This window comes from Gobius niger (assembly GCF_951799975.1).
Source record: "Gobius niger genome assembly, chromosome: 1".
NCBI classification, from domain to species: Eukaryota; Metazoa; Chordata; class Actinopteri; order Gobiiformes; family Gobiidae; genus Gobius; species Gobius niger.
The window spans coordinates 10,250,077-10,262,815 of record NC_136852.1 but is presented as its reverse complement, the minus strand read 5'-3'; the positions used below and the strand labels follow the sequence as shown (position 1 = coordinate 10,262,815).

General features: G+C 40.8%; 1 protein-coding gene across 1 annotated transcript in view; it reads left to right on the top strand.

Moving 5' to 3' along the window:
* si (sucrase-isomaltase) overlaps positions 1–12,739 on the top strand; it is a 138,626-nt gene that overhangs the window by 113,028 nt on the left and 12,859 nt on the right. Inside the window, exons 42-45 of the mRNA XM_079573199.1 lie at positions 5,499–5,647; positions 9,169–9,253; positions 10,244–10,300; positions 12,579–12,703. Of these exons, the coding sequence (XP_079429325.1) occupies positions 5,499–5,647; positions 9,169–9,253; positions 10,244–10,300; positions 12,579–12,703 (416 nt within the window). The remainder of the gene's footprint in view (positions 1–5,498; positions 5,648–9,168; positions 9,254–10,243; positions 10,301–12,578; positions 12,704–12,739) is intronic.

Below are 12,739 nucleotides of genomic sequence, written 5' to 3'. Positions count from 1 at the left end.
GATAATTGCAGTCACAATTTATGATTGGTACAGCACATTATTTTGACAGTTCACACTCATTTCAAAATATCAAATTAACCCTGTACCTGCTGATAAGTTAAATGTGTTGCCAGGCTTCAACTGTTAATAGGAGTTAACACCTTTTCCCACCTGCTAATGAAAAATTGCAGGACCTGCGTGAACCATCTGTGTTCTTGTACAAGCTTTTAAAAGATTTCACTGTCATGCCCTCAAACACGACACAAACTAACATCAGGGTGTGAAGCTGCAAATTAGGACTCTTAATGAACCCCCCTCTTAATGAACTGCAACATATTTACTGTGAAGAAATGCATATGATGGGCAAGTGAAGTCAATCATCAAAAACATGAAAACAAAAATGCAATGCTTCATGAGATTTTAATGTATTGTTATATCAATTATTATATTCTAGAGAAGCAGTTTGTGGACATAATTTTGTCTAGTTTGTATTATTTTCTTGATTTGTTTTACTGTCGAATCTTGCTCGAGTAGTTCCTTGTTTGGATTTCATGTGTCTTACCCATAGACAGGACTAATGCATGGATTCGTGCATGGCCTCTCTTTTCTATTATCTATTCAGTATAGCACATTATTCACACCCATTTAAACAAAGGCTCGTCAGACTGAACCCCCCTGTATCATGACAAGGCGCATATGGCAATGACATGCTTGAGCTAAGTGTCTATGCCGCGCACTTAGCCGGCCTTATTATTATCCCCGGCGCGCCTCTGGTAAATGGGCTAACGCATTTATATTGGCCTACATCTTCTAAATGACAGAACGCTGTGTCCTCTTTCTGCTGCTCCCGTGTTCCTTAAGGAGAGGGCGTTCTTGTTGATGAATAAAATAAGGTAAATGTCAGTGCGCTACAGTTTGTGACAGAATGACAAGAGGGTAATTTATTGTGGCTTGAGGAAGTGTCCATGCCCCTCGATTAATTCCTGTTATGTTGAGTCTGATGCTGAGTCTGAAAAGTTAAAAGAAGTGGTATTCATTTAGAAACAAACTCCACACTCAGGCTTTGTGTGCCTTTCTGTATCCTGGGCAGTGAATGGGTCTGCAGTTGTTGGAATTGGCGACAGTTGCGTAGATGGTAGAGCCGGATTGTTTCATGTTTGGAAAGTTGGGGGTTCGAATCCCATCTCTCACCCACCTTGCCTCCAGAGTCTGCGTACATTGGTAATATATAGATTATCGAAGCAGTCAGTGGAAAACATAGACAAAAAACTGAACTCACTCATTACTTTAGCAAATGCTGAATTATGAATAGATTTTTATTCTAGATAAAGATACAGAGACATGGAGGGGAGCAAAATGGTTCAACAGCAAGTAAATACTTAAAAATCGGGCAATGCTAAACAGGAAGCTAACATTAGCTTCATGCTACATAGGCTAACATTAGCAACAAGTGCTGTTTTTTAGTTTTTTTCTGAAGAATATGCTGTGAAAAAACATTCACATGGACACGATTTTGCCTTGACTTTATTGGTGTGATAAATATGTTTATAGTCCACCAGAAAACGGCTAAAAAGTGGGAAAATTGTACGGTTTTCTCCCCCCTGGACTCGGCCACACCCCCTTGTATGCTGTTTGTGTCTGTACTGTGTCACTATGGAATTTCAGTTTTTCTTTTCCCTTTTACTCTTAAACTATTTTGAATGTGATGTCAGTGCAGATTTGTCATTACAATTAGTTGTGGACAATATATAACTTTATTACAATCTTGCTTTCAAGAGTGACAAAAGCCAAGCAAATGGCTTCAGGAAGTTCACTGTGATTGGTCGAATCGCCCTGTCACTCGCATGACAAAAATTAGCCAAAAGGAAAGTGTGGGAAGGGATATTTGAACATAATGCTGCATGAAACAGAAAACAAAACACAATATAATATAACGATAGCCCCAAAGAAAGCAGATTCTCACATTATTAGATCATGTTTCTATGTGTATCATATTGCACGGTATTGGCTGACTAAAACTAGAAATGTAATCAAATGAAAGTAATTGAAGGCGGAATGAAAACCCTCTGAACACACTGTACATTCTAATGCAGAAGGGCTTGTGGGTAATTTATCAGAGCACTTTTGCCAAAGGACCATTTGTTGTACCCCAGCCTACTAACTAGCAATAGTGTTCCTGTCACACGTCCTTTATGCCTCGTAGCATTTTGCAAGTAATTTCCAGCAAGTTGTGCAATCCAAATAAACAGAGAACATAATGTCAAGACAGCCGACACTACAGCTTGAGTGTAAATAACATTTGCGCAGATAGGACGAACAGTAATAAATCCACACTTGGCTGGATTCTACATAACGCGTGTACTTGTGACTGAGGGAAATGAACCGTGGCCAAGGCGCTTGAGAAGTATATCTTGTTTCAGTGAATCTGCCTGTTCAGACATGAAGTACTTGTTGTCAGCTGTGGTGTGATGCATTCAGAGTGGCCTTTAAATGTGTGTTCATTAAAATGGAGGCTCTTACTTGGGAAAAAAAAGGCAATTTCATCCTAAATGCTGAAGCCATATAGATAGGATAGGTGTGCATAATAAAAATCCACTATTGTCGTCATGATTCTTCTCTAAGAAGTGAACAAACATTGTGTCGTATAAAATCTGATTCTTTATTAAAACAGGGCTTATATTCAAAAATATTTCAAATAACTGTTATTATCATTAAGGACTTTTGTTTATTTATTCTGTATCTGAGCTTATGGTTTTCACCTCCAGGCTTCAGTTTTGACTCGAAAGTAACCAAAGTTGAACCCATTTGTGAATATCTCTGTATTAATGTAGTGTTTTGGATTTTGTATAGAGCAGAAGTGTGTGGGTGTGTGAGCAAAGTTTAAGACCTCATTCTGTGATGATAAAGTGTGTGAAGTTATGTCAATGTTGTGAATCAATTACATAGAAAGGATCAACTGGGGAGGATTAGCACTACTGTAGCTGTATGAACTCTTTGTGTATTGGATCAACTGCAAACATACATGAAATAAAGGTTTCTGTAGATGTTGACCTTGGTCTTAAAGGAATAGGCCACCGTTTTTACATACTGAGATATGTTCTTACGTAACCTTAGCCGAGTTAATATATCCCCGTCTGGTCTTTGTCCGTGCGCTCTGTCACGCAAACGGAGCACATGCGCAGCCTCTCCCACATGTCATATAGCTCCAAAAAAGCTCACGATAGAAGCTACCAAGCTCTTCCACGTGTTCCCTATTTAAATAAAGTTACGTGAAGTGTTTTCATGCGAAGTATATTTACACAGAAATGTAGCATGTCGATTTTATAAGCAGATATAAAGAGGTACTATATTGTGAAGCGTAATGATACGAGGAGCAAAACGTCCGCGCAGTAACTCCTAAAGACTTCCCCCGCTCACTTCCGTCAATAGAAGCTGCGTGACTTGTAGAGAGCGAGCAGAGAACAGTTGAAGAAGCGTTGATAACTTGTGAACAATGCCTTTTACGTGCATCGTGCCGGGCTGTGATAACAAGCAGAAAGTATATAGTGTAGTCTGTGTGTTTCACAGATTTCCAACTCACCCCGGACGACGACATAGGACTCAGGACCTCGACCATGAGGTAGGAATGCGAGAGCACTTTCCGAAAATACATTTTCTGCTTGTTGTAAAAGGCTCTCTACAAGTCACGCAGCTTCTATTGACGGAAGTGAGCGGGGGAAGTTTTTAGGAGTTACTGCGCGGACGTCGTGCTCCTGTATCATTACGCCTAACAATATAGTACCCCTTTTTATTTGCTTATAAAATCGACATGTTACATTTCTGTGTAAATATACTTCGCATGAAAACACTTCACGTAACTTTATTTAAATAGGGAACACGTGGAAGAGCTTGGTAGCTTCTATCGTGAGCTTTTTTGGAGCTATATGACATGTGGGAGAGGCTGCGTATGTGCTCCGTTTGCGTGACAGAGCGCACGTACAAAGACCAGACGGGTGTATATTAACTCGGCTATGGTTAGGTAAGAACATATCTCAGTATGTAAAAATGGTGGCCTATTCCTTTAAAGCAGTATTAAGTAACTCATGCCCCTAGAGGCCATAAGCGACACTGCAGGCGTCGTAGCATGTTGCGTTTTTTTACTCATTTATTGTCAGTGAGAGTAAATACTACACTGACAGAAAAGACAAAGGGAGAGCGGGATATTGTACATCTAATTACACAATTAAGATATTTTTTTTCATTCAAACTTGGCTGTAAATACAGTTTAGGTGGCGCTAGCCCGCAGTTAGCTTTGCCCCTTAGCCTGTTAGCTTCTTCCTCGTGATTCCATTGGTGTGTATTGGTGACTCTGACCCGGTGCAAGGAAGTTGCAATCATAGTTTTCTGACCAGAGACACCAGGGGGAGATGAAAGTTAAAGGGGCTGGATGCAAGTTGGCCATTTCATACTCACTACTGCCACCTCAGGCCATTTGTGTAACTGCACCTTTAAGCCTGTGCATGACGGCACTTCGGACCCGAAGTGACACCTTTTTGAGTGACAGTGCAGGATTTTACAAGCAGTTGTGGTGAACAGGTCTGGGTTCGGGACATTAGGACATGGCTGGAACATGTAGGGGGAGGAAAATACTTAATTTTAACATTTTTAAACTCCCTATAGTCCCTTTAATAACACAACACAAATTAACTCTTGTATTATCCCCAGAGGGACTAAGAAAATGATTTATTAAGGTAAACAAGTTACTAAGTCCCGCTCAGTGTTAATTTCGTCGACTAAAATATTTAGTCTTAATTTTAGTCAAAGTGTTTTTTTTTGACGACTAAAATAGGACTAAAACTAAATTAAAACTTTCTCATGAGACTAAAGCTATGACTAAAATGTCCAGATATTTTAGTCGACTAAAATAAGACTAAATAAAAACGAAAAGGAAAGACTAAAATCATCCAAACTTCTATTGACAGTCTGAAAAAGCCTCATATTATTTAAATTCACTGCCAAATGAACAGGTCTGAGCTTTGTTCACGTGGAAGCAGCCCCATGAAGTCGAGGACCACGATTAAATATGATTATAATGAATATTATAAATATAAGTCGACTAAATTAGTCTTCATTTTAGTCGACTAAATTGACATGCAATTTTAGTCGACTAAAACTAGACTAAAATTGAAAAGCTTTTTTGGACTAAATCTTGACTAAAATTAAATTACATTTTAGTCAAAAGACTAAGACTAAAACTAAAATAAAATATGTTGTCAAAATTAACACTGGTCCCACTTTAAAGCAGTGGTAATCAAATTAGTTTCTTGTAGTGGAGTAAACTTCATTTGGCACCAAAGATAAACATTTTAAACAACGTGTGAAAGGAAAACAAGACTGTGCACTGCTCAGGTTCTTCTAATTAACTCAAGCAAACAATCGGGATGTGAGGGGGAATTTCAACCACCTACAACTTTCACGGTTTGATAACGTAGTAATCCAGGTAGGACAGCTTTAATGTGGTTTGTGTTTTTCGTCCACAGAGACAAGACCCCGTGGCTTGGAACTCCACCTTCGCCACCATCTCCAGAGACGTGATGAACATCCGCTACACCCTCCTGCCTTACCTCTACACGCTGATGTACGAGGCCCACGCCAAGGGAAGCACCGTGGTCCGGCCGCTGCTGCATGAGTAAGCAAAATCAGCTTCTGCTAACATCACAGCTCAAGCATTACACGCATTCCTCCCGTAATCAAATCATTTGGTTATTAGCGGAGTGGATCTTCTTCCTGATCGGCCGGCGAGATAACCACATTTCATAGCGCATTGCCTCTCATTACGATGCGGGGTTGCACACGAGCTGGTAGCCGGACTAAAAACCAATTTGGGGCTGCGGCTTTCATCGGAGTGCACCATTTTTAGCAACACTCTCTGTTTTAATGCTCGGCTAATTTACCATCAAAGCTGCGTTTATTAGCGACAGATGTTTAGCAAAATGCTTTATTTACGTTTACATAATCTTCCCCCCTGACCGACGGTAGCTTTGTTTGCCTGCTCTGCTTTAACACCGGGGAGAAGCTAATAAAAGGCGCATGAAACATTTATACATGCCTTCATTTAGTCGAGAGACTTTTAGAAAGCTACAGATGGTGTTTAAGCAACTGGCAGGGGCGAGAGTGGCGCAGATATTTGGCGAGGGGCGTAAGAGCGTTTAATTCTAAATGAGTGTTCGAACAGTCTGTTAGGCAGAGGACACAGGAGACTCCGCTTTACTGCCGTTTATAGCACTGGCCATTTTCTCCACTCAATCCTTTTTTTGTTTTGTCATTATATTTTTGCTGACTAAAGGTAAACAAAAAGTCAATTAAAAGCAAGACAAATCAATCATTCTTTTTAGAACATTTACAAAGCATTCCTTGTCATTTTTAGCAGGCTCCAACTAAGGGTATATTAATTCATCACTTGCATTTCTGTGTCTACAAATGATCCCTAACTTGCACACTGAAGATAAATCTATAAATCTGTCAGATACATTTAAATAAACAAGAAACCACAGTCCTCTTTCAAAAGGAATAAATCAATCCCAAATGAATCTTCTTTATAAATATCCATCCATCCATCCATCCATCCATCCATTTTCTTCCACTTTTCCGTTGCCGGGTCGTGGGGGCAGCAGTTGGAGCTGCCCATATCACATTGCACCACGCCCCTATGGCTCCTCCTGCAGGTGGTGGGTCCACAGAAGGACGGCCTCATGGTTCAAAGCGGGCCTGTTGGTCTCTCATGAGGGGCTTCTGAACCGCTCTTTGTCTGACCCGTCACCTAGGACCTGTTTGCCATGGGAGACCCTACCAGGGGCACCAAGCCCCCGACAACAGAGCTTCAGGATCATTCAGGCGCTCAAACCCTCCACCACGTTAAGGTGGCGGTTCCAGGAGGGTTCTTTATAAATACAAATATAAATATAAAAAATAAATAAATAACATTAGAAGTAATTTATTTGTTTGACAGTGTTTAGTTTAAGTGCTTAAAACTGATTGAATTCTTGATCATTATTAGCCTCTATTGACTGTGAAAACAGTGGAGCACTGCTGCCTCATTAATATGCATGATGTCATCAAAAGGATTGATATCGGAATAAAAAGTATTGCATCGTGCCGCAAAATATCATGATATATCGGAAAATCGATATATTGTAACAACTTATAGCTCCAACTGAAATGTAGTAGTAAGTTTATTTCTAAAGCACTTTTCACAGATGAAATCACAAAGTGCTGTACAATAGAATAGGTAAATATAAACAATATAAACAACATAAAATATATGTATATGTATTAACCTGTCAACCAAAATCTTTCTTAAATAAACATGTCTTCAGGCCCTTTCTAAAAGAGTCGGATCTAAGAGTGCGACCAGGGGAGTACCGGCTCAAAGGTCCAAAATATATTGTGGTGCCTGACCCACAATATATTTAAGGCTCTGAAAGTCAGCGCTAAAATTTTAAAATCAATCCTGAATTTTACAAGGAGCCAAGGGAGATCCGATAAGACTGGAGTGAAATGAGACCTTCGAGAGGCACCTGTTCAAACTCTAGCAGCAGACTTTCGAACAATTTGCTGTTTGGTCAGAGCAGACTTATTCAGACAGACAGAGACAACAGTTGTCTTAGTTTTAACAATAGAGCAACATGTGGTACAATCTTACGAATAGGGCTGAACGATTTTGCCAAAAAATAATATGGAGATTTTTTTCAATCAATATTGCGATTTCGATTTTATTGCGATTTTCCGCTAATAACTTTTTGTTGCAATACAATTAAATATTTACTACTGATTTAATAAAGTATTACTCACTCTTAAGTCCTTTATAATCACATGAAGATAGTCATTTAGCCTACATCATTTCCAATAAGCGCTTATTGATTTTTTTTTTTGTAAATAGCCTAAATAATTTCTTGCTATTTGCTCTTGTGTTTTAGTCAGTGGTTGTGAGACAAGTTCTTATCTTTATCCAAAACATTCCCAAACATAAGCCTTGAAAAGTGAGCCAAAGGACTCTGAACAAGCAGCTCAGGCTCAGCTTCATCTGTGTGGAGGCAGAGATGTGTGACTCCGGAGGAAAGTTTCTGTGATCAGTGCATGAGACCGTGTAGCGCTGCAGCTAACGCAATGCTAACGAGGAAACAGCAATAGTCCTGAGCGGTGGCTGCTTTTTGCACGCTGATATTTTCACAGTACATCCACGATCTACCGCGCACCTTAAGTAGACGGAGAAGTAAACAAAAGCACGCGGTGGAGCACGCGGTGGAGCACGCGGTGGAGCACGCGGTGGAGCACGCGGTGGAGCACGCGGTGGAGCACGCGGTGGAGCACGCGGTGGAGCACGCGGTGGAGCACAGAGCGGACGTCGGTGGCGTCTCTCGCCGCTACATTCACTTTTAGGGACCGCGGCCATCAGCTGCATCAGGAATAGTCCTTCGCGGTGGCTGCATTATACACGCTGATATTTTCACAGTATATCCACGATCTACGCGCACCTTAAGTAGACGGAGAAGTAAACAAAAGCACGCGGTGGAGACCGGAGCCGGACGTCTGTGGCGTCTCTCGCTACTACACTCACTTCTATGGGCAGCGGCCTCAGCTGCATGGGCCAAAATCGCGTGTCTGTGCGATTTCGAAATCGCGTTGTGTAATATCGCAATAAAATCGCAAATGCGATTAATCGTTCAGCCCTACTTACGAATGTGCTTCCTTTCATGGACTTGGGGTGGGGTCTCAAACTTCACAATAAAATTACCTTTTGGTCAGCACCGCATCCACACTCACGAAACGTTTCCAACATTTACATACGTTCTTTCAGTTTCGTCGAGACTTTTTATAGTGCATTATGTTTAACCTGTAAGGAAATCACAGCTGCTATTAATTAGCATTTTATATGGCTGTTTTTATCTTTTATGATTAGTCAGTATGTTAATGTTGTGTCTCTTGGACAGTAAAGAGTGAGAAAGGTAGCTAAAGTTCCTTTTTTGACATTGTGTGCATTGGCAACATAACCCATGGCAGTGGTTTGTGTTTTTGTCATGTGACTCACAAAAACTGATATGAGTAAGCATATGTAAATAGAAAATAAGCCCTTTTGACAACACTAAAAATGTTTCTTTTTAGGTTTGAATTTGTTGTTTTTAAAGCCTGACTCTATGATTGTGTTTCCAGGTTTGTCACTGATAGAGACACATGGGGCATTCACAATCAGTTCTTATGGGGTCCGGCTCTGCTCATATCGCCAGCCCTAGACAAGGTTTGCATTACGGCACTTATGAGCACCTGTACCTAGGGATGCACCGATACCGATACTGGTATCGGCTATCGGGCCGATACCACATGAGGGACTCATACTCTTACTCATTCACGAGGTCCCGATACCGGAAACCGATACCATTTGACGTGCGGCCAGCGCACCTACAAGGCGCACCTCTCAGCTGAGGAGAGAAGATAGCAACAAACTGGAGAATTCTTTAGTGGAAATACAATAATCCACATAGAGCGGACTTTATTACAGACTGCACTCTCTAAATCTGAGTCTGTGCTGGATTTAAACAGAGCTTAATGTTGTTAGTGCTGCAGCGTCTGCAGTGTTTACAACATACAGGCTAACGTTGCTAACTCGCATCTAGCGGTTTTGGCCATTCTGACGCCGTTTTATGCCCAGGGGTTTATTCATCTGAAAAACTAACCCAGCGACTAAAAAGTCCTCTGAAAATCCAACGTAAAGACATACAGGATGAGCTGCAGCAGAACAGTGAAAACGCTGTAGCTACTCGCTAAGTTGCTACAAAACACACGAGAAAATCCACACGGAGCTGAAGTAAAGACGAAAAGAGACCATTTAAGTAACCATCTTAATACTATCGTTAAATAAAAATACATAAATTAATAAAGGCATTGGGGAGCTTTTGGACATGGGCTTTTCTGTCTATAATGGACAGTGCAATAAAAATAAAAAATTATATTGAATGAAAATTTAAATAAATAAATAAATGGCTTCAGCACAATTCTAGTATAACTGCTCTTAAATGTGTAGCAAATGAGTAAATTTACTAATTACAAACCAATCTGCTGTGAAAAAAAGTAAGAATGTTGAACAAAAAGCCTTGTACTCGTATTGGTATTCGGTATCGGCGAGTAGTTAAATCCAAGTACTCGTATCGGTTTTAGAAAAAGTGGTATCGGTGCATCCCTACCTGTACCTGTAGTTATTGGTGTGCTTGACTGATTTTGTAATCAACAGGGGGCCACATCAGTGTATGGCTATGTTCCTCGGGACCGCTGGTACGACTACTACACGGTGAGTGACTTCATAAAACTAAATGTACATCCGGCTGGTGTATTAATCACTGTCTGGTTGGTTTACAGTGGTAACCCCTGACGAAAGAGAGAAATCCCATAATGTAAAATGTAAAAAGAGCGGTTCAGTCTTTGGGTGGGGCCTCTCTGTGTAGGTTTCCTCTGGGTGCTCCCCCTACCACTAAAAACATGTGTGGTTGAGAGTGCGAGTGTGGGACAATGGAAGGATTTCAGCCCAAGAGTCCCATGTCAGTTCCTTAACATGCACTGTCCCGACCAAATAAACAAATAAATAATAGTCCCATTTCTAAAACAAATCACATACACAGAAATGAGAGGGACAGGAGGATGCCACAAAAAAACGACTGATCTTTTTTTATGTGTGTCTCATTACAAGTATGGGTTAAGTAGTTAAGCTAAGTAGTTAAGTCCCTCTGAGATTTCAGATTTCATTTGCCCAAAGGGACCCCAGGGAAACCTAGACAGACACCGGCAGAACATGCAAATGTCACACAGAAGGGCCTCACCTGGACCAGGATCAAACCCGAGACCTGCACTAGAGCACCAGCCATTGCACTACTGGGTCACCCATACCATTATGTCTTCATTGCATTGATGGTGTCGAGAATATTAGATATTTAGTAGCATCAGTCTACTTGTGGGTAAATGCATCATAAATGGTTAAAAACCTGTTTATGAAATACTTTAGTTCACAAAGGGCACAGCATCCGTTTTCTTAAAGGCTGATGAGTCACATTAAGGTGCACGTACTCCGGATAAACGCCTGAAATAATGAAGTGTACAAACTAAATGTTAATTTAGTTCTAAGATAAACAACACTAAAAGCTTTTCCTGACCGTGACTCTCCTGATTTCAATAATGCCATTAAAGCACCTTTAACAAAAAACAAGCTTTTAGGGCATTTACTTGTCTATTATAACTCGACAGTCGCTAATAACGGCAAATGAATAGAACAGTAACACAATAATGCAACATGCTTAAAAAACCCATCAGCAAAGGCAAGATATGTTTATTTGTAGAGCCCGTCATACACTTCAAAGTGCTTCAGTTAAAAGCATAATGACCAAAAGCAAATACAGAGTCAAGTATAAAGTGTCACAACTTTTGCACCATATTATTGAAGTCTAATACATGTCCAATAAAACATATCTCATATAAATACTTTTATAATATCAGCACTTTAGGCCCATAGATGTTATTAAAGGAATAGGCCACCGTTTTTACATACTGAGATATGCTCTTACCTCACTTTAGCCGAGTTAATATATACCCGTCTGGTCTTTGTCCGTGCGCTCTGCCAGGCAAACGTAGCACATACGCAGCCTTTCCCATATGTCACATAGCTCCAAAAAAGCTCACGATAGAAGCTACCAAGCTCTTCCACGTGTTCCCTATTTAAATAAAGTTACGTGAAGTGTTTTCATGCGAAGTATATTTACACAGAAATGTAACGTGTCGATTTTATAAGCAGATAAAAAGGGGAACTATATTGTGAGGCGTAATGATACGAGGAGCACAGCGTCCGCGCAGTAACTCCTAAAGGTTATTGACGGGAATGAGCGGGGGAAGTCTTTAGGAGTTACTGCGCGGACGTTTTGCTCCTCGTATCATTACGCCTCACAATATAGTCCCCCTTTTTATTTGCTTATAAAATCGACATGTTACATTTCTGTGTAAATATACTTATACATATAAATATAGCTTTTTTGGAGCTATATGACATGTGGGAGAGGCTGCGTATGTGCTCCGTTTGCGTGACAGAGCGCACGGACAAAGACCAGACGGGGATATATTAACTCGGCTAAAGTGAGGTAAGAGCATATCTCAGTATGTAAAAACGGTGGCCTATTCCTTTAAATGTCTTAAATCTAGTGATGCATGAACAAATAGAGCTGCTGTCCAGTGACTATGAATCTTGCAGTAAGTTATAATGCCGGCTGTGAACAACAGAAAGCTTGGTGACAGCAACAAGGAACATCTTTGACAACACCATTAAACGAACTGTAAAGCACCGGTACAGGAGGCAGCCCGATGACACAAACAAACAAGCCGTCTCCGCGTCTCTCCCAGCCACAGGACTCACATCTGTTAGACAGCACTATTACGCTCGACACGGGACAACAAAGAGCAGTTTGCAGTGGCCCAGCAAACCGCGGCTTAGAGCTGCTATAATGTCCCCGTCGAGCGCCACAATAAGGTGTAAATAAAAATGGTGTCCAGTGAATGAGTAGCATGTGTCATCGCTTTTTTCCGCTCAGACCAGAGACGTGGGCGTGCGTGCACAGTGGGTCAACATGCCAACACCAATCCACCATATCAATCTTCATATCAGAGGAGGGTATATCCTACCGTGGCAAACACCAGAGCTGAACACCAAACTTAGGTAAGTACACTTTTGGAGGCATTTGTTAAGTCGGTT